General features: G+C 63.4%; 2 protein-coding genes across 10 annotated transcripts in view; one reads left to right on the top strand and one right to left on the bottom strand.

Annotated features, from left to right (window-relative positions):
- Nucleotides 1-340: 340 nt before the first annotated feature.
- On the top strand, nt 341-2,346 carry LOC102900455 (small integral membrane protein 24-like). The gene is made up of 3 exons (XM_006928248.5): nt 341-654; nt 740-851; nt 1,458-2,346. Exons 1-3 carry the CDS (start codon nt 576-578, stop codon nt 1,582-1,584), a joined length of 318 nt encoding a protein of 105 aa, XP_006928310.4. The 5' UTR covers nt 341-575; the 3' UTR covers nt 1,585-2,346.
- Nucleotides 2,347-7,446: 5,100 nt separating this feature from the next.
- Nucleotides 7,447-21,267, bottom strand: part of NFIC (nuclear factor I C) — a 64,021-nt gene continuing 50,200 nt past the window's right edge. For 4 of the 9 annotated variants that reach the window (XM_045043479.1, XM_045043489.1, XM_045043493.1 and 1 more), the window contains 4 exons: nt 19,908-20,033; nt 18,032-18,216; nt 17,213-17,360; nt 7,447-10,956 (listed from right to left, as the gene is read on the bottom strand). In XM_045043479.1, coding sequence (XP_044899414.1) covers nt 10,649-10,956; nt 17,213-17,360; nt 18,032-18,216; nt 19,908-20,033 — 767 coding nt within the window. In that variant the 3' untranslated portion in view covers nt 7,447-10,648. Of the gene's footprint in view, nt 10,957-15,155; nt 15,242-17,212; nt 17,361-18,031; nt 18,217-19,907; nt 20,034-21,267 lie in introns of all 9 variants that reach the window. The other 5 variants (XM_045043480.1, XM_045043500.1, XM_045043491.1 and 2 more) reach the window with 3 other exon arrangements.

Raw genomic sequence — 21,267 nt, 5'->3', positions numbered from 1 at the left:
ACCGGCCAGGTGTCGCTGGCTGCTGTTGGCAGAGCGGGGATGGAAGTCCAGGCCACCCAAAGGATGAGGGAGTTTGTAGGCTCTAGCTAAGGTCACACTCGGAGATGAATGTCCTAGGACGGGGAGGGTTGGGGTGCGGGGTGCTAGTTCCAGGCTGTGCTTCCTAGCTGGGACAACCGTGTCCCTCTGGAATGCCAGACGCAATTCTGCAACCTGGGGACAAGACATCAGGCACAAAGGAGGTGCCAGGGGTTAAGAACCCTTGCAGGTGCTGGCACACAGTAGGTGTTCGGGGAAGGAGTTCCCCACCTCTCCTCAGCCTCTCCCCCAGCCCCACCCCGGCTCTGGATGTGGGGAGTGGGGGGCGTCCTCAGGGAGACAGGGTGCTGGGATGCCTGGGACCCTGAGGCCCCTTCCCCGGCAGGCCCCGAATCCAGAGAAGGGGGCCCCACCCCTCACTTCCGGCCACACCAGCCACACCTTGCCCCGGGGTATCCTGGGCAGGCCACTTCCTCCTCTGGGGGGGGGTGGCACCCCAGAACCTACTGGAGAGAGGCGAGGACAGACCCACAAGGATGGACAGGTTCTGGATGTCCACTGGCCGGGTCTCCCTTCTGGAAGCTCTGGTCCCGTGCCTGGTTCAGGCACAGCCCTGTAAGGCCTCTGGGAGGGAGAGGAGGTGGGAAGGGAGTCCCCACCCGGTGGCCCAGCCTCTGACCCTGCCCCGCCCCGCCCGCAGTGGCCCAGAGGAAGCCGTGGCTGGTGGGGCTGGGGGCCGCGCTGGCCGCCCTCTTCCTCACCTTCGTCTTCACCGTGGTCTACGCCGTCTGGTGCAGAGAGGCCCGCGACAGGTGGGCCCCCTTTGAGCCTGAGCCCCCCCCCTCCCCTGCCGAACCACCGGCCCCCCCGGGAGTCTCTCCCCTCTCCTCCCAGAGCCTCGGAGGAGGCAGGCAGGGCAGGGCCGGGGGGGGGGGGGTTCTTGGACTCAGAACCGATGGGGCCTCCCATAACCTCACGGACTTCCCTCCTGACTACTCACCTGAAAACGAGGAGGCTTCCCGGAGACGGGTGTATCCAGCCCCCATCGCTGCTGCCTCCATCCACCCGTGCGACCGTCCACCTGTCCCCCCGTCCACCCACGTGGCCTTCTATTGTTCTGTCACCCAGCCACTCGCTCACCTAGCCACCCATCCACGCACCCATCTCCGTGGCTCTCTGCCTGTTGGGGCACCTGCAGTTCTGAGACTCAGGACGGTTGGGGCTCCTGTAGCTCACGGGGGGGGGGCCGGAGGGGGGCTCCGGCAAGGGTCCTAACCTGTCCGAGCCTCAGCACCCCTTGTGTACAATGGGAACAACAAAGCGTGGGGGTTTGGGAGGTTCTGGGAGAATCGCAAGAGGCCGGGAGCGCTGGAAGTCCTTATTAAGTGAGGTGTTCTGGACCCTTCTCGTTTCCACAGCAACAAAGAGGAGGACGTGGGGAGTGTGAGAAAGGAGGAGAAAGAAGCAGAGGGTGACCAGGGGCTGGAGCTGGAGGAGAGAGAGGTGCCTCCAAACCGTGAAGGAGTGGTGAGCTCCTCCAGATGAAGGTGTCTCGCCTGCCTCCTCCAGGCAGGCCTCCAGGGCTGCCCCCATGCCTGCTCTGCACTCTGCAAGCAAAGTCCCGGTCCTGGGGCCAGGGGAATTATCCCATGTGGGGTTCGGGGTGAAGGGTCCCTGAATGAGGAGCGCTCAGGACCCACCCCAAGTCCCTCTGGGAGGCTTCTTTGCATTTACCTGGGCGTTTCTGCGTCCCCTTCCCCAGCACATCCTGCCCCAGCCCCCTTTTTCACTGGCAAGAGGGACGTGGGGCAGAAACCGTGCAGTTGGCTCTCCAGTGTTTGCAGGGCCCAGGCCCGGTCCAGTCCTTCTGCAATCTCGCTTCTGCTGCTTCTGGGCAAGAACTTCCAGCCGATGCGGAGCGCAGGGCGGTTTCCTGGGAGACGAGCGCCCCTCCCACCGCGTGCCGAGTTTCTGGTCACTGTCCACCCCCCCACCCCCCCAGCTGGGACTGCGTGCGGGTGCCGAGGCTGGGAGGAGACGCGGCGTCATCACCCCCTCTTCCTGCCCTGCCCTCTGGGTGGCGGCTCCGCGGCTCTGTCCTTGCTGTGCGGCCCTAAGCATGTAACTTAACGTCTCTGTGCCTCAGTGTCCTGTCCCGTAAAAGGGGGGGGGGGGGAGAGGAAAATAACTTGGTCCTTTATAAGTTGTCATGAGGACGAAGTGAAATGATGTCCACAAAAATCCTGGGCACAGAACCCGGAACCCAAAAGGTGTCGAATAAATGCCAGCTTTTTTGTGATGCTGAAACGGCGCGGATGGGGCCGGGCGCACGGCCGTCCTCGAACAGGCTTGGGGGATCTAGAAGGCCGCAGCGTGAGCACCCGGACTGCGGCTCTGGGGTCCGGACGACGCGGGGGTTCCGGGTGGGGGCGGAGCGGAGGTCGGAGAGGTCGCGAGAAGGGCGGGGCCGTGTAGGCTCCTCCCCTTCCGCAGGGGCGGGACTTCTCCTCTAGGGGCGTCTGGAAATGGGGCGGGGAGCGTTTTGTCGCTGTCGCAAGCCCGCGTCCCTTGTATGGCATTTAGTTGGGGGCCCAGGGGACGGCGAACAGCCTGCAGTGTTGGGACAGCTCCCCCCCCCCAAAGCCAAGAACTGCATCACCTCAGGGGCCAACATCCAAAACCACAGACGCTTTCCTGGAGATCCCCCCCCGCTAAATAGCGGAGCCCTGACCTCCGGTCTGAGGACCCCAAGCCCGGTTGACCTCCCACTCTGGGTTGAGCCCCACACCCCTGGTGAAGTCCCACAGCCCTGAGTGACCCCCGACCCCGGCTGAGCCCCCCACCCTGGGCTGAGCTCCAGACTGACCCCCCCACCTCTGGTTGATGGGGGTCGAGCCCCCATCCCGCATGAGCCCTACCCCAAATGACCCCCAACGCTGTCTGAGCCCCCACAACAGGCTGAACCTTCATCCCGCAAAAGAAGCTCCTGCTAGGGCCCCCTATCTCGTTGCGGGGAGGGGCTGGGCTGCAGGGTGGGGGTGAGGGCGCAGGTGGCTGGGGGCTGCCTGCCACGCCTGCGCCCAAGACTGGCTTCTGGGTCCAGCTCCCCGTCCCGTCCACGAGGGGGCGCCAGAACCTTGCTGCCGAGGGCAGAAGCACCCAGCCCTGTCCAAGATGGGGCAGGGGACGGGAAGAGGTGGGGTCTGGGCTGCCTCGGACCCCCCCCCCTCCCTCGACGACTGTCGTCTGTTCCTATCTGGTTGGCGGCGTGGGGCCGTGCATCTGCGTGGAGTGTAGGGGCACTGTGCCTGGTCCCTTTGTGCGTCCTCTCTCTATATGCCTCAGTTTCCCCATCAGTAAAAAGGGATGTAATCATCCCTCCCGGGTAGGTCTGTTGGAGTATGGAAGGAGCCTGTGCAGCAGAGAGCTCTGGTTGCCCAAATTGGGGGGCTCTTGGAGGTCTCTGGGGGACTTGGAATGGGGGCGTAGGATGAGGGGCAATGCCTCGGAGATCCCAGCCCCCCCAAGAAAGGGAAGTGACTGCCCCTCATACCTGCAATGCTGCTGTGCCCCCACAGCCTCGCTCCTATCTGCCCCCAGCCTTTGAGAAGCCCCCATGGCTACTGGGGTTGGGGGAGAACCGGACACGAGCACTGCCAGCCCTGTGTGACCAGGGCCAGGGTGGGACAGACTGGGGGCTGGGGGCTGGGAGCTCGGAGGGTGAACGGGGGCTTTGCCCAGGCAGGTGGGGGAGGCCCCCTGGACGAGAGGGTGTTGGAACCGAGTGAGGTCCCAGCCTCCTCTGCCCACAGCCCTCCAGGGCTCCCACCTTCCTGGAAGAAAAGCCCAAGTCCTGGCGGTGGTCCAGAAGACCCTGCATGCAGGACCTGCCCTGTCCCTTCCCCTCCTTCCTCAGTCCCTCCCTCTGCTTCAGCCACACCGGTCTCCTGGCTGTTCCTCCAACACGCCAGGCGGGGTCCTACCCCAGGGCCTTTGCACACACTGTGCCCTCTGCCTGAAACACTCATCTGTCAGATTTTCAGAGGGCTGTTTCCCTCCTTCTGTTCAGGTCTTTGTTTAGATGCTACCTCCTCATGTGAGGCCCACTCTCCCTTCCCTTACTTTGCTTTACTTCTTTGGCACCTACCTCCTCCGATATGTATCTTGCTGATTTTTATTGTTTACCCTGCATCTCCGCAACTTGGAGCTGTAACGGCTCTGAAGGCAGGTTATTTTGGGCGTTTTGTTCCGTGCCGTGTCCCCAGTACTTGGTACTCGGCAGATGCTCCGGAAATCTTTGCTGAATGAATGGGACTTTGACAGGTGGAAAAAGAGAGGGAACGCATCCTGCATGTTATGGAGCATCGTCTGTGTGCCAGCTTCTGTCCTGGGAGCCGGGGTGGTGGTGGGGGGGGGTGGGGAGGCGGAGATTCCTGGCACAGAGCAGGTGCTCCCTAGATAACCACGGAGTTTGTTGGCTGAAGACCCTGGGGGAATCCGAGACCGGTGGGGGAAACCCGGGCAGGCTTCCCGGAGGAAGAGGATGTTGGAGGACCTGAAGGGTCTGCGTAGGGAGGGGAGGCTGCAGAGAGCAGAACAGCAGGGCAAAGGCTTGGGGGGTGTGAAGTGGCCCATCCTGGGAGTGGGAGACCACTGGAGCCACTAGGGACCGTGCAGGAAGGACCTGGACCCAGATCACTCTCTGTCGGGGGCGTCCCGGGCAATGTGGGGGGCTGAACAGCATCCGTGCCCCCCCCACCCCCCCACCCCCTGTCAACGGATGTCTCCAGACACTGTGGAGTGTCTCTGGGGGACACTTGATCTAAAGACCTCAGAACACCTGCCCGATTCTCCGAAGTGCTGGGGTCCCTGCTTCCTGAGGCCACTGGCCCGGCATCTGCCCTTCATTCCGGCACAGAACGGCCCACACTCAGCACAGAAAGGACCCGAGACAGTCAGAAAGAGTCGAAGCTTAAGCTTGTTTAATTTTTATACATTTTTCTTTTTCTTTTCTTTTCTTTTTTTTTTTTTGCTTTTTATTGAATCTTTTACGGAACCCCCCCTTTTTTCATTTTTTTCTTTTTCTTTTTCTTTTTTTTTTTTTTGCATAGGGAAACAAACAAACGAAATAATAACAGCCAGAGTCACTTTCTGTAAATGGTACTTAGGTAGGCGCGTCTGCAAAACCCGAAATGACTGCGTAATATACAAGGTTATGATCAGAGTATGATGTGAGGAGGGGGCAGGCGGGTGAGCCGGGCAAGGGAGGAGTTGGCCAGGTCCGCCTAGATGTCCCCCGTCCCCACCTGGGGAGGGAGGGGGGGCGGCAGACCCAGCCCGAGGCTTCTCCCAACTTGGGTTCATGAACGTGGCGCGCGCGCGCGCGCACGTGTGTGTGTGTGTGTGTGTGTGTGTGTGTGTGTGTGAGATCTGGTGTGTGTGGCAAGCAGGAAGCAAGAAACAGAGTAAACTATCCTGGTAATATCAGTAAAATACAAAATGGGGGGGGGGAACCTCAAAAAATATCTCGGAGGAAAAGAAAAGGAAAGAAAAGAAAGGAACTTCAGAGTCCAGTGGGTCTCTCTCCTTCCTCCCTGTCTCCCCCGTGCTGTGCTCTGTCCCTCAGACTCTCTCGTCTGTCCCCCGTGCGTGCGGGGTCCTGGGGGTGGGAGGGCAGGAGGCTGGGCGCAGAGGCCAGGACCCCCGGATTTGAAGGGACTTTGGTTTTAGAGGCCTGACTGGGACCCAAGATGGAGGGGTGGGGGGTTGATGCACTGGGGGAGTGGACCGGGGGCTCCTGGCCGGAGGGGGCTGGGACACAGCCCCCTGTCCCCTTCCAGTGGGTCCCCTTGTAGCCAGGAGGTGTGAATGGAGGGCTGTGGGGAGGGCGGTAGCTTGGGGCGGGGAGTGACTTCCTTCCTCTCCCAGAGCCCTTACTCCTGTTGGATCCCGCCTCCTCTTTCCTGAGGGCCTGGGGGGGGCCCTGGGGAACAGGGGAGGAGAACCCCAAAGCCACACCAGCAGACATGTGAGGCACTGCTTGGGAAAAGGCTGTTTTGGTATCGCAACAAGTCGCACTGGTACGGCTTTGGGTCTGTGTCCCTGCCTCGCCCGGGGGTGGGGGTGGGCCAGCTCAGGGGTCCCCACACGCTCCGAGACGCTTCGGGATGGCTGGCTGGATGGGAGAGGCTGTGTCAGTTTGGAGGGGGGACTCTCAGGAGGCGTCCCGAGGGGCGGAGATGGGGAAAGATGGGAGGAAGCCGGATTTGAGGATGTGTGTCTGGAATCTCCCTCCCAACACCCTCCAAAAAGAAAGTGAAAGCCAGGGTCTCAGAGAGGGAATCCAGGCCAAAATAAAAAGTAGCCACTGTATGATCTGTATTAATGAGAAAAAAGTCCAAAGTACCGTGGGGGACGCCAGAGTGGGGAGGGGGTCTGCGCGGTCTATCCTGCAGGGGCCTGGGGTTGCTGCTTCTGGCCCCAGGCTCCTGCCTAACGGCTGCTGTCCCTGGGGACAGACAGAAGGTTCCAGAACAGAGACGGGGATGTGTGGGGCTGAGGCTGGAATTGTCTGCTGCCTGGGGGGTGCGGCTGCCCCCCACGTCTGCTCCGGGGTTCCTCTTGGGTCTGATTGTCTAGCTCACGGGTGGAGGTCTGGGCTCAGAACTCGGCAGGAGCCTGGGGCCCGGACCTGGGCCTGGGGACCCCCGACCCCCTTTCTCCTCGGCTGGACGGGCCCGGGACTGCTCGCCTCTCCACACCTCCCCCTCCACCTGGTTGGTATTCCAGGTCCTCGTCCAAGAGAGGACGGGGGGGCCATCTGTATGTACTCGGGAGGCCTCCCGGTTCTTTTCTACAGCACGGCTGGAACTTGGGGTCAGGCGGGGCGGGCTGCGAAGGGACCGTGGGGGGGACCACGGGGTCCCCGAGAAGCCCTCGGGGTGGGGTCCCGGTAGGGACTCTCCAGTGGCTGCTCCCCAGTTCTGGGGGGAGGGGAATAAAAACCAGAAATCAGCCGCATGAACACGGACACGCGTGGCCTCGGGCCCTCGGACCTAAGGACAGATCTTAGGGGCAGTGTTTTGGCCACTGAGACCGCGACCTGCCCCCTGGGACCTGCTGAGGTGTCGTTTTGCAACAGGACATGGTATGAGTTCTGATGGTGGATGAAGCCAGGGCCGGCCTGCGGGCCCCCCCACCCCCACCGCTCTGGGGGGGGGGGCGGGCAGCAGGTCAATGAATGGGGGCCATCTGCCTGCCGGGTCCCCTCGGGAGATGCGCGGTGGGCTTGGGTGGGGGCCGCAGGTCGAGAAACTCAGCCCTCTGACACCCTCGGTCTGCCACTGTCTCAGCTTTGGTTGAATAAAGAGCAAAGGAAACTGAAGACAAGGAGAAAGGAAGGAAGGAAGGGAAGGGAAGGAAGGGAAGGGAAGGAAATAAACTCAAGGAAAAGACAACAGTGTCAGCAGCCACGAGACGGGAGGCCTGTGCCCGGGCTGTCCCTGTCCCCGCCGGCCCGGGCTGGGCCCACGATGGCTGGACTAGGTCTACAGGTACAGACGGACAGATATTGCATATTATTGGGTTTGGCTCCTGTTTTCTGTTTGCTTCATACCGAATACCTTCCACAGTCACAGCTGGAAGACACAGAACTGGGTGCTGGGGCCGGGGGGGGGAGGGGGGGGGGGCGGAGAGGGCAGGACGGGAAAGGCCGCCCAAGGCCAGTCTCCAGGGATGGGGGGGCCGGCGAGTCCTTTGGCAACAAGCAAGGGGTGCCTGGGGGGCTGGAGGGGGGCCTTGGGGGTGGGATGGCAATGTGACCCTGAGCCGGGGGACGGGGGGGGGGGACGCCAGCCTGCAGGAGAGGTGGGATGAAGTCTGGCTGTGGGCAGGATGGCCACCCCATGGGGACACCGCCGGCCGGGGGGCCAGGGTGCACCCCTGAGGTCTGTCCGCTGCTGCCGTGGGCAGGGGACTCGGAAATGACCCCCCTGGAGCCCAGGGGTGGGGCTGGGGGTGGCAAAGCACCAGCGAGCACCCCCAATGCGGCAGGAGACGCGGAGCCGGGGGTGGGGGGTGGGGGGTGGGGGGTGCGGACCGTGGGGCGATTATTCTGTGGATTGCTTTCTTTAGCGTGTGATTTTGCTTTTTTTTTTTTTTAATTCTTCTTCGTTTTTTTTTTCTTTTCTTTTTTTTTTTTTTTACAAATAGAAATACATCCCTCTTCAATTTTTATTCTTTATTTCATGTCATTGTTTTGTCTTTTTTTTTTTTTTTTTTTTTAACTACACGAGCAGAACATGCGGCTATCTGTGCGCTGATATTGTTTAAAGGTAATACTTATCTTCGGAAGGCAAGGCACATCATGTGGTAGAAAATTCCGTGCAAATTAGGAAACATGGAGTTTTTTTAAGGTTTTTTTTTTTTGTATCTTTTTTTTTTTTTAAAGAGGAGGGGGTAGTGTTGGAGGGTGGGGGGGGCTGGGGGGGCGGGGGGGGGGAGACAGAGCCAGGTATCATTTGCCATGCAGTGTCAGCCACAGCGAGCTGACATCAGGAGCCAGGTCACAGGAATCCCCGACTAAGCACCATGCAAAGTTAGGCAGCTGGGGGGTGCCAGGCGCCCCTCCCCTCCCCTGCCTACCCGCACCCTAAGGTTCCCGGCTGAGAAGCTTCCGGATACCCCAACTGCACGACCCACCCCCTCCTGCCCTCCCGGAGAGCGGCCCATGCTTTGGTCCCCTACGGCCACCCGGTGGAGGGGGCCCTGGGGACAGACGGACGGACCAAGGGCTCTTGGAAGCCTCTGGACGATGGGAGGGGGGTTGGTGGGGACGGGTCTTTCTCTCTATGGTCGAGTGGGTTTGCCAAGCCCCTTGGGCTGGTTTGGGAGGAAAGTCCAGTTTCTGGGAAGGTGGGAGAGGCTGGCCAGGCCTGGGGCACGGGAGAGGGGGAGAAGGGCCAGGCTGGGAGCAGGTGATGCGGAGGCCCTCCCCAGGGCGATGGCTTTGGCCCAGGCGGGGGGTGGGGGGCTGCGGTGGGGGAGGTTTCCCCCAGGGCCAGGCATGGAGGAGGCCAGCTGGGCCTGGGACGGGATGGGAGGGGCCCCTGTGTCTGGGCCTGGTGACCCGGGAACACCTAACACCCCCTCCCAGGCCCCCCACCCAAGATGGCCATCCCGGGCGGGAGGTGGGGTGGGGCCAGGGAGCCGGGGCTGGGGGGCACCCGGTGTCCCCAGCTTAGTGTTTTTGGAGCGGCTCAACGGAAAACGTTTAGCGGATGGGGGGTCCCCTACGTGGCTACAGGGGACCCCCCCAGGCGCCGGCCCCTCCCTCCCCTGGCCAGAACCCCCCCCCCCCGACCCCATCCAGGCCTACGTGGACTACAGTGACCGGCCTGCTTTCCTTGTGGGGGCCCGGCCACAATGCACCTCCCTGGCTGCGCCCCACTTCGGCGGGGGGAAGTTGAAAGTGCAAACCGTGGTCCCCCTTTGGGCCGGGAGGCACCAGGGAGGGGGTGTCGCTCCAGGATGTAAGGCACTGGCAGAGGAGGCGAGGGAGGGCCCGCTGGCTCCCCAGATCCCACCCCTGTGCCCGAGCGCAGCAGGGCTTGAGGGACGCCCAGCTCTGCCCCTTGGGCCGACCGTGGGTGGGGTGGGGGAGTCCCATCTCTCTACCTCTGAGGGGGACACAGCAATGAGGGTCAGTGACTGGAGGCAGCCGGGCTGTGGGAGGGAATGGAAGGGGCCCCCGGCCATTTCGCATCCCAGCTGGACAAAGGGGGGCGGGCGGTGGGAATCAGGCACTTAAACCACTCGCTCTCACCTCCCACCTCCGTGGGCTACGTGGCGGCGGGGGGGGGGCTCCCCTCCCAAGGCTCGGGTGGATGGAGGCTCCAGACAGGTGTCCCCTCCCGGGGAGCTCTGGGTCTCTCCACGCGCCCCAGCCCCTTCCTCGGAAAGTGCATTTCTTACAGTGTGTGCAACGTGGGTCCCTCCCCGGGGGGCGTGTGGAGCAGGGCCGGCGGCGGCGGGGTGCGGTGGCCTCCAATGCCGAGGGGTGGAGCTGGGGGTCAATTGCATAGAGACTTCTCCTCCCAAACAGGGCAGGCCTGGGGCTGAAAGACCAAGTCCCCAGCGAGCCCAGCCGGGCGCGTGCACGCGTCGGGGCAGGACGCTCCGGAGAAAGTTTCTGCCGCGCGTCCCAGTCCCCCGGAGACACGCAGGGTCTCCCCACAACCCTCTTCTGCCCTCGCCGCTTCCCTGCCCGCCCGGGGCCTCCAGGGCGGCCTCTGCTGCCCGCGGCTGGGGTCCTCGCCGGCCGCCCACCGTCCCCACAGCGCCTGCGTCCCCACTCGGCGGAGGCCCGGCCCACATCGGGCAGAGGTGGCCTGGCTGGGTGTCCTGCCCCGTGGGGCCTGGGCAGGGGCACCAGGCCGCGCTCACCTGGTCCTGGGCGGAGGCGGGGAGCGGGCGCCCGACCTTCCGGAGCAGCAGCCCAGAGGAGATGAATAACTTAGGAAGACGCCCCGACCTCCGACCTCCGAGCGGTGGCTGGGCCTGGCCCTCTGGTCCGGCGGTGGCGTCCCGAGAGTCTGAACGGTTGCTGTCTTCACCTTTTGTCTTCTTGGCTGGGTGGGTTGATTTTTATGGTGTTTTTTTTTTTTTTTTTTTTCCGTTTGTCTTTTTTTTTTTTTTTTTTTTTTTTTGCCTTTTTTTCCTTTTTGCTTGTTTTCCTCCTGTGTGTACGTATGTGCCTGTTTTGTCTTTTCGGCCAGGCTGGGAGTCGGCGGGGTGTTCTTGCTTGCTGTAACTTTCCACTGAAAACGTGGGCCAGGGGCCGGCTGTGCGGCCCCCTGGGATTCCCGCGAAGGAGGAGCAGGGCGTGGGAAGAAATCTTTCTTATCCCAGATACCAGGACTGGGTGCCCGACAGGGACAGAGAGAGAAAGGGGGGGGGGGGTAGGGAGAGAGAGAGAGAGAGATGGGGGTCAGACTCTCCTGTTGACCTCGCTGGCCACTGCCCACACCCACCTCCCTGTGACCTGTGACCCCCGCCTCCCTTATCCCGGACCTGTCATAACCTGCTGGGTGACCCTGGGCGAGTGCCTGCCCCAGAGCAAGGCTGCTACACAAAGTACAGGATGCCCAGTGAAATTTGAATTCTGGAGAAGCCCCAGAGAAAGCTTCCGGCACGTAACATGCGGCTTGCAGAATATACTTAATGCTACAACGATTTTCTTTTAATTGATTTGTTTTTTATCTTTTCTTTACCTGCAATGTCAATCTATTCGAGCGTCCTGTGGTTTTGTTGAGAGCCAGGTCTCTGAGCCTCAGTGCCCTGAGCACAGAATAGGGGAGAGGATGTGCCCCCTTATATCCAGGCCGTGCGATCGATCGGGGCTGTTTCCTTTCGTTTTCTTTTTTTAAACAAACGCTGCCCCCACCCTGGCCGCCACCCCGTTTCAAAGTGAAGAGGACAGGGGCCCAGAGAGGTCAAGCCGTTTGCCTAAGTCCACCAGCGTGGGAGCACCAAAGTGGAACTGAGGCTGGGGCCTGTGTGGTTCCAGCCCCCGCTCCTCCCCTGCCCAGGTTGGACCTCTGGCCTGGCCACTGAGGGGCCATGACTTCCACTTTACGGGGGGGGGGAGGTGGGGGGGTGGCGCTGAGGCTCGGGATCGGGGACAGCTCCAGTCCTGGTCTCCACAGGGAAGTCACGGGGAACAGACCCTGCCCCCTGGAAATGCATCGACTGCACCTGTGTGGGGCCGGCCTGGGGACCCCCCCCCAACTGATGCTGAGTAGCGCTGCCCCCCCACCCCTGGTGTAAATCGATCGTGCCCCTCCAACCAGGCCGCCCTGTGGGCCATCCCAATGAACTGGCGCCATGGCTCCCAGCCCCCCACCTCCAGCCAAGTTCAAGTTCATCTTGGCCATTACCTCATGTCTGGTTTCTGTTGGCAACCAGACAGACTCTGGGCGTGACCCTCCCCCATGGTGGCCTCCCCTTGGCCCTTCCTCCCTTCCTCTCTCCTCCCTCCCAGGCCTCTGGTCCCAGTAACTTAACATCCTCCTCTTCCGCTGACTGGGGGACCGAGGTGAGGAACCAGGGGTGAGGTCCCGGCTGCGGACTCCCCCCCGGGCCTGGCTGGAGCTGCCAGTGCGGCTGTGGCATGCGGCTTAACCCCTCTGGTCCTTGGCTCATCTATCTGCTGGACGGGTGTCATGTGCTTCTGGGCAGAAAGGATCCTGGTGTGAAATGCTGGAGGGGGGACCCCACCACATTGGGGAGGGGGCAGAGGCATCGGGGTCCGCGGAGCCCCAATCCGGGGACCAAAGAAGTGATAGATGGCTCAGGGCTGGGGGGATGTATGTGGGAGGTGAAGGAAGGTAATTGACCAGACGGCGATCAGTTGAATTGACCGGGGGGAGGGGCACCAATGTGCGAGGGGCGTAGATGGGGGAGCAGATGTTAATCAGGGAGAAATATTGATGGGGAAGGGGATATTGACCTGGGGGAGGGACACTGATGGGGGAGGAGAAATTGATGGGGGAGGGGCACTGACGGAGGAGGGGGATATTGATCAGGGGAGGGGCACCGGCGAGGAGGCAGAGGATGGGAAGGCGTGGGGAGGGACAGAGCTGCTCTAGGCTGGGACTGGGGGCTGGGGGGGGCGCAGAGGAAAGCAAACCTCCCAGGAATAATGAAGGCAGACGCAGAAGTGCTGACTGGGTCAGAAATGAGAGGCCTCTGAGCTCTGAGCCCTTTGCACAGGGGCTCCGAGAGTGGGGAACAGGGTCTCATGGTTTCCTCCTCCCCGCCCTTCCTTCCCTTCAGGGTCTGCAGGGAGCAGAGAGGGGCACCTGACCCCAGGGAACTGGGGTGCCCCTAGTCCACAGATCTGTGGTCCAGCCAACAGCAGTGTGGGCAGGGTCTCTCCCAGGGATGCCCTCCTGTTCACCCGGACTGAGGCCTCACCTCTTCTACAACCCAGGCTCCCTTGGGAGTCTCCCATCAATCTGACATCTCCCTTCCGTGCCCCACACACCCCACCAATGCCAGCCTCCGAGAGTTCTTTCTCATTCTCAGATCTGGTTGTGCCCCTCCCTCACTCTCAACCCTTCCATGGCTCCCCACGGCCCTCAGGACAAACCCCACATTCAAGCTGCTTCTCTGGCGTTTCTAGCCTTTGTCGGTGCCAAGTCCCCTGCCCGGGGACCCTGATCCTTCTCTCCTGCCGGCCACCTCTGCACCAGCTCCAACCCCTCCCTCCCCAGGCAGGGCCTTGGAGGCCCCCTCCCCTAGGTTCCTACCAGTCTGGGCCCCACTGGACCATAGGGGGAAATGAGAAGCACGCAGAACCAAAGTACTGCCCTGGTCTGCCTCGGTTTCCCTCCTCTTGTAGGATGTCTGCTGGGGTGGACCCCCGTGCGGCGGTCGATAATGGAGAGATGCGGCAGGGGGGTGGGGACCTGGGGAAGGGCTAAGCAGGCAAGGCCTCCTCCTTGTCATTTTTATTACCTTTAGTTTCTGAAGAGATCAGGACATTTCCCCCCCTCCCATCGGGGATGTGGGGTTGGGGGCGGCGAGAAAATGCACGGGTTCCAGAGCCCTGGGGGGTGGGAGTATCCACGCCAGGGCTTAGAGAGGGTGGCCCACGGGGTACCCCAAACTCAAAGTGGGGAGTCCTGGAGTCACCCCAGCTTTCTGGGTGACTCTGAGCAAGGCACAACACTTAATACTCGGGGTGTGGAAGGTGTGTGGGACAGTGTCTGCCTTTTGGAGCCCTTTCTAGATAAAACTGGTCCAGCTTCGACGGCTGTGGGCCTTTCCAAGACTCTCCCCCGGGAAGTGTCCAAGGCCAGAGGAAGAGACGGAGGTTCAGAGTGGGTGAGCAGAGCCAGGGGCGAGCACTCACTGCTGAGGCCCGGGCAGGGAGGGAGAGCGATGGCTGGCTCCTCTCCATACACTCTGGGCCCAGTGAGCTGCCAGCAGCAACCAGGTCCGCCCCAGAGGGTCCCCGGCCGATTCTGGTCTCCGCCGAGGAAGGGGGATATAGCTGCCAGGTACCCGATGTGCCCCTCAGTCCCTGCGCATGGACTCTGCTGCAGGAAACCCTCCCGCGGTCCCGGGAGCAACCAAATGTGGCCCCCGGGGGCCCACAAATGCCCACGCTCTGCGGTTCCGGCAATTGGGAGATGCTGGGGAGCCCCGGGCTGCTTTCTCTGTGCATCTGGGCACCGGAGGGGCTGCCCTGGGGCTGCCTGACATCCTGCAACCCTCTCCCCAACACGCGCTGAGGGGTGGGGGCCCCGGGGCCCAGCCACCACCCCCAGACACCATCTGGCAGCACACTCCCGGCCCGCGTGCGGCACAGACCCAGACCCCAACCCTGCGGGAAGCTGGGAGCCACCGGTCTTAGTTCCGGACCCACTGGGGCTCTGCCCTCCACGGCTGTGCAGCCTCAGGCAACTCACTCCTCCTCTCGGGGAGCCTCCGTGTCCCGGCCCGGCCCATCCCCCTCTCCCCACCCTGGCGCCCACTCCGTGGAGCAATGCCGCCTCTGCCCCTGCTGCTCCCCTCTCCACCTCTGGGGCTGGAGCCTGGGGTGGGGGTGCACGTGCTCTCCCGGGAGGCCCCGCCCCCTGCCAGGGGCTGCCTCAGTTTCCCCACCTGCCCCCGGAGTCCTAGAGTCCACTGCCACCCCCTGCCCTCCTTTCTCATGGTCCCTCCGACCAGCAGCACGGGCGGGGACAAAGGCTCGGGGGCTGCAAGCTTGGGCTGACGTGCTGTGTGATCCTGGGCAGATCCCTTCGCCTCTGCGGGCCTCAGTCTTCCCATCTGTACAAACGGGCCTGGGGCGGTAACAAAGCCCGGCCTCACAGCAGCTCTGCCGTGAGTGTCTCCCGCTGGGAGGTGACACACAGGGTCTGGGGCCGTACCACGTTCCTGGGCGTGGGCTCGAGGCCCTGGAAGGGTATGGGAAGCTGGCTCCCGTGCCAGGGGTGCAGCTGGAGGGGCGGCATGGGACCAGCCGGCCTGCCTCTCCCTGCGTGCCCAGGCAGGCCCCTCTGCCCTGCCCCTCCCTACCCCGCCCCAGCCGGCCTCTCGGCCCCTACCTGTGCCTGATAAATGCCCGCTGGATCCCTTGGTCCTAATCCCACAAAGGAACGGTTTGCAGGGGGCGTGCCGGGCGTAGAGTAGGCTGCGGGGAGGAGAGAGACCGAGAGCCCGTTAGCGCAGGGGGCTGCGCGGGAGCACCCAGAGAGGGTGGCCGCTGCCCAGGGTCACACAGCCGGGCCTTCGCACCCAGCACCCGGCGCCTCCAAGCTCGCTGCCCTCCCCAGCCGATCCGGGTCAGCCCCGGAAAGCCCACGGTCTCGGGCCCCGGGGTCACCCGGGCGGGGCGTCCGCTGAGAGCGCAGGCACGAGATGAGATGATCAGAAACCGCCTGTGAATTATTCAGGGTGTGCTTCGGTCCTGCTACCGCGGCCTGCAGCCCGCGCGGGGCGCCATGAATTATTGAGGGCGCTTTACTTATTAATTTTCCTCTCGGAGGCTGCTCGGGGGAAAGGCCGGGGGTTTGCAACACAGACGCGCGCGCACACACACACGCGCGCGCGCGCGCACACACGTTGCCGCGGAGGCTTTCATCTGACAGGTTACGTTTTTTTGGCAAGTAAACGATGCCCAGGGCTGCCCGGGGTCCGGGGGGGGGGGGGTGGGGGAGGGCGGGACGGTCCCTTGGTGGCATCAGCCAGGGTGGGGTATGTGGGGGGCGTGAGGCCCTTGGGTGGGGGGTGGGGGTCTGGCGGGAGGAGGCGGCAGGCCGGACTTGCCGGTGAAATCCGCGTGCAGGGGAAGGGGGAGGAATCCAGGTCTGTGCCAGGCCCACTCAACCCGCAGTGGCCTCGATCTAGCAAACGGGATCATTAGCCCCACTGCACAGACGGGGAAGGAGGTCACCCTCCCCGCGTATTTGCTCCCTACTCTGCGCCTGGTGGGGCACTGACTGTTCTCTCCGATCTATCTCATCGGCTCGCTCCCACAGCCCTGCGACGGGGCGCTCTGTGACCGTCCCATTCTGCAGCTGAGAAAACGGAGGCTCAGAGAGGGGAGGGCGTTTCCCCGAAGACACACAGGGAGCGAGCTGCAGAGACGGGATTCAAACCCGGCGCTCTGCCCCGCACGCGGCATTCGGAGACAGCCCGTCGGTACGCGAAGCTGTCCTGGGCCCCCTGCAAGGCGGTGGATGCTGGCGGCAGGGGGTGCGCATGTGGGGAAGGGGGTGAACCGACAGTCCCTCCTGCTCAAGGCGGGTGAGGAACCTCATTTGGGGAGGAAAGGAGAGAGACGCTCAGAGTCAGTGTGGGGGCCAGACTGAGGGGTCGGGGGTCTCTGAGACCATCTGCTCGGGGTCACCGACTGAGACGGCCTCACGGGATGGCCCAGAGGACGGTGGCCCAGAGTGAGGCAGCCTGGGGGAGGGTGGACGGCCCGCCCAAGCCCGCACTGGGGTGCAGGGAGAGGCTGGGTGCAGGGCCACCGTTGACGGGTGGACCTCGGGAGTGCGATTCTGGGAGCCGCTTCCCAGGCTGGCGGTGCACGAGGGGCCAGCGACCTGTCACCTGGAACCGCATCCGGAGCGTGGAAAGTTCTAGAAGGCGAGGCAGTCAACTCAAGGCCTTCTGGGGTCAGGTGGGGGCTGTCCCATCTAGAGGCGTGGCCCAGCCTGGGCGCCCGGCAGGAGCCGGGCCCATTTCGGCTGCTTTCTCCCCCAAGAGTCTAGAACTCCGGAAATTTTCCAGTGAGCTGTCCTGATTCTACGACAACGACAAATGCTCATTTTGCACAAACACAAGGCCTCTGGGGGCTCCCTCTGCCCCCAGGGCGGCCAGTTTGAGATCTTCGCCTACGGCCACCTGCCCGTCGCACAGAGGAGGGCGCTTATCACCGGGAGTGGGCGCGCGGGGACCCCAGACTGCCCCCGGCCCTCTCCTTCCATTCCCTAAGGCTGCCTTGGGCCCCTGTGGGCCTCCGTCTGGGGACCCACCAAACTCACCAGCACCCGGCAGGCCGGGCCTGAGCCCCGGGCCCCAGCAGTCGGGGAGGGGAGGGGAGGGGGCCCCTCAGGGACGCCCGCCCTGCCACGGGCACCGCTTCCCGAGTGCTTACAGGGCGAGGTCGGCGACGTGCTTCCTCCCTCGGAGGTGGGTTTGGTGGCAGGGGGGAGCGCCAGCCGCGGCAGCCCAGGGGGCGGGGGCGCCAGCATCTGAGCAGAAAGGCAGTGACTGGACATTTTGAGCTGACCACTTCCATTTAACTGGGAGGAACAGAGAGACAGGTGGTTAAGGCGGCGGGCGCCCCCCTGCCCCGGGCGGCCGTCTGCGGGCCCCGCCGGGGGCGGGTCTGAGGGGCAGCAGGGCCGGGCCGGGCCAGCCGGGGGCCGGGACGAGTCTGGTGGGTGCCTCTGGTGCCCACTCGCCTGAGCCCGCAGGCCCGCGGCGGCATCGGGGACCCCTGTCTCCTCCTCAAGCCGCTCTCTTCCCCTCTGCTCTCCTTGTAAGAGACGCCACCTCACCCTACACGACACCCGGCCTCGCGGCTGGGTCCGCACGCGCCCCGCCTCCTTCACCGGCAGGCCTGCGGCCAACCGCCTCGGCCCCAGCTCCGGAAGGCGCAACCGTTCTGAGCCCCAAAAGCTTCCGCGGGAGTTTGGCGAGCGTGGGCCCGCGCCGCAGCCACGGGACCGTGGCGGGTTTGGGGCCAGCTCCGCGCCGTCGGTTCCAACACGCGAAAGAGCCTCGGTTCTGACCTGGCCCAGCTCCGGGCGCTTCAGACGAGGGAAGGTGGCGGCCCTGTCATCCACAGGGCCATTCAACACGGAGGCTGAGTGACAGCCGGGGCCCCGGGGGACATCGCCCGGAGCCCCGCGTGGGCAGGCGGCCCGGGGGGCCGAGGGGAGGCCCGAGTCGCCCCCCCCTGCAAACTCACCGGTCCAGGTTGCTGGCTGGCTGGGTCGCAGGCCAGCGACACGAGATCTTTGAGCGGGTCCTGGGGGTTGAGGTGAGGTGGGTAGCGTATGGCCGTGTGCGGGAAGTAGGTGGAGGCCGTCTGGGGCAGAATGGAGGTCGTGGGGAAGTGCAGGGCCGAGGTGGGGTGAGGGCTCCGGGCGATCCCTGTGGAGACCAGGACGGGACGGTCACTGGAGGCTGCGTCTCGGGGTGCGGGTGTCCCCTGCACCCCGGTGCCTCCAATGAGAACAGAGCAGGACCCAGCGAGCCCCGCCACCGGCCAGGCCCTGTTGTCTCTTACACGCCCAAATTCGATGACGTTCTACCACAAGCTCACGGCGTTCTGTTGCCGCCCCGGTTTTGTCCAGTTTTGTTATTAAACTGGACGATGAGGTGGCTGTCAGAGGTTACGTCCCTTCCACCCCCCCCCCCCCCCCCCCCCCAGAGACCACACAGCAAGCAGGCAGCAGACCCGGGGGAGGGTCTGGCCCCACGGCCCACACCCTAACCCAGGGCTCGGCCGGCTGTTTCCGCAAGGGGCCGGTGGTCACTATTGTTTTTACTGTGGAGATATAATTTGCAAACTATAAAGTTCACCCTTTCCAAGTATTCACTTCACTGGGCTTTGGCACGATTGGGGACCGTGGAACCACTGCTACGATGGCTCGTGGGACATTTTCATCATCCCGAGAAGCAACTCCGTCCCCCTCAGCCATCACACTCCCCTCCCCCCACGAGCCCCCTTCCTGTGCGGGGATGAGCCTGTTCTGAATGTTTCACAGAAATGGGTTTCAGATACTCTGGGGCCTCTCGTGTCTGGGTCCCTCCCTGAGCATCGTGTGTCGGGGTCCGTCCGCGGGGCAGTGGTGGGTGGGGGCGCCCCGCTCCTGTGCGTGGCTGAGTGGCGAGCCCGTGTGTTATTTGCTTGCTTTCTCTTTTTAAACGATCTGGTGACTTCTAGTATATTTGCTTTGTAATTCTGGAACGTTCCCGTCACCCCCAAGGTAGCTCACGCCCCCTTCCTCTCTCTAGCTCCTGGCCAGAGTAAGTCTTCTTGGCTTTTCAGGCCCCATGGTCTCTCGCGGCTACTTGCCTCTGTCGCTGAAGTCTGAAAGCTGCCACAGGCAAATGGACGGCCAGGGCCGTGCACCAATAAAACTTTATTTACAACAACAGGCAGCCGTGGGCCTGGTCGGCCGACTCCTGATCCGAACCACCGCACTGTTCTGATTCTCACCTGCCTCCCTGTGTGTGTGCCTGCCCTTGTGTGCAGCGAAATCGTCACCATCAGGACAATGGGGCGACAGGCGATACGCGAGCCCTTACCGCGATTAGCCCATTCGGCCCGAAAGACAGCCCTGGGAGGGGGACGTTTAGGAGCCCCCATGGACGGACGAGCAAAGGAGAGCCAGGTGCACCGTGACCAGCTCGGCTCGTGCCCTATGGTTGCTCAGGTCAGTCTCCCTCTGTCGCGCGTGAGGCCTCCTGTCCCTGTGGCCAGGAGCACCCCTGTATGGCCTGCGTGTCCTCGTGTGTCCAGCCATGCGTCGGGAGTGTCTACCTCCTTCTGTGACCACCCAACCCCGTGGGGGTGGAGTGTGAGCTAAGGGGAGCGGGGGGACGGGCAAGCCCAGACTGTACCTCCTTCCTGGACGGAGGGGGAAACTGAGGCCCCAGAGCCTGAATCAGGGCCAGGCGCTCCGCACCACGACACCTCTGGGTGCTGTGGCCCAGCCGGGAGGCTATGGCACCGGGACTCACGGTCAGATGGCCAGAGGGACTTCCCCGGCCCAAGGAGGGGGGTGCCCGATCAGAGGGCCCAGCCGCCCCTCCCTGCCTGGGGCCCACGTGCTCACCGCTGTGCACAGCAATGACAGGCCGGTGGTGCTGGGTGAAGCTGGAGAGGCGGGGGGAGTCCTGGGGAGACGGGCTGTGGAAAGGTGACTTATCCATCTCTGTTTTCTTCACCGGGGACGAGATGCCTGTGTGGGAGGAGCCAGAGGGTCACAGGCCTGCAGGCAGGCAGAGCCCCTGCCCCCCCTCCTGCCAGCACCCGTGGGCGAGGGGGCTGGGAGCCCATCATCCAGGGGGGCAGACCGAGGCTCAGAGCAGAGAGGGGCTGCCCGGGGTCACATGGCCCACGGGACGAGGAGCCCGGTGCCAGCAGAGGCCCCTGACGTCACGGCCTGGCCCCTGCCTTCTCTCCCTCCAGAGACAGAGACGGCTGAGGCTGCCCCACCCTCCGGAGGCACCCCGTACCCCGCAGGGTAGGCAGAGACGAGGGGCCGTCCTAAAGCCCCAATAGGCAGGGGTGAGCCGGGAGGACGCCGACGAGGCCCAGAGCGGCCCTGCGCCCGCAGACTCCTCCTCACCGGGGTAAGGGAACAGAACCTTCCTCGCGGGGCCATCGAGAAGATAAAATGGGATAGAGCCCCTGTAGCCGTTAGACCAGGGTCTGGCTCACTGACCCGTTGGGAGTTTCCTGTGTGGACGGGCCTCACACGGGCCGCCGGCTGCCCGGGGCGGCTGCGGCCCTCAGGAACCCTACCGGCCTCCAGCTCAACCCCTGGCACCTTCCTCCATGAATGAATGAATGAATGAACGAATGAATGGTGTGCCAAGGGCGCACAAGGACTCCACAGAGACCGCGCACAGGAGTCCCCGTTGTTGTGAAGGGGACAGGCCATCCTGGTGAGGGGCACGTGCTGGCCCTCAAGACTCAGGGGAGCCCCCGCCCCTCCTCCCCACGTCCCGTCCCTGCCAGCCTCCAGACGGGAGAGCTGGGGGGAAATCGGGGCAGAGTCCCGGGCCCGGCTCCCCCAGGGCGACCAGAATCTCGGTGCAGTGGGGCCTGCCGATGGGCATGTTTAGAAATCACTTTTAGGGGCACCTGGGGGGCTCAGTCGGTTGAGCCACTGACTCTTGATTTCAGCTCAGGTCACGATCTCAGGGTCGCGGGATCGAGCCCCACACTGGGCTCTGTGCCAAGCGGGGGGCCTGCTTGGGATTCTCTCTCTTGCTCGCCCCCTGCCCTTCCCCCGCTCATGCACGGGCGCTCTCACAAATAAACAAACAAACAAATACATAAATAAATCGCAGGAGAAAAAAGTTTTAGACTGAAACGCACCCAACGAGGCCCACAGGGGACCTGCACATGGTGAGGGGTGTGCCCTCCCACCCAGCACCGCTGACATCGGGGAGGGTCACTCCCTGTGG

This window comes from Felis catus, chromosome A2 (assembly GCF_018350175.1).
Source record: "Felis catus isolate Fca126 chromosome A2, F.catus_Fca126_mat1.0, whole genome shotgun sequence".
Classification (NCBI taxonomy): Eukaryota; Metazoa; Chordata; class Mammalia; order Carnivora; family Felidae; genus Felis; species Felis catus.
Note: the sequence above shows the minus strand (reverse complement) of the source record. Positions and strands in the feature narration are given on the sequence as shown.

Bases quoted from the DNA above. Each gene is read 5' to 3' on its own strand.
- LOC102900455 (XM_006928248.5), top strand. From the start codon at position 576: ATGGACAGGTTCTGGATGTCCACTGGCCGGGTCTCCCTTCTGGAAGCT. The intron at 655-739 runs GTAAGGCCTCTG...CCCCGCCCGCAG, and splicing joins CCTGGTTCAGGCACAGCCCT to TGGCCCAGAGGAAGCCGTGG. The intron at 852-1,457 runs GTGGGCCCCCTT...TCGTTTCCACAG, and splicing joins TGCAGAGAGGCCCGCGACAG to CAACAAAGAGGAGGACGTGG.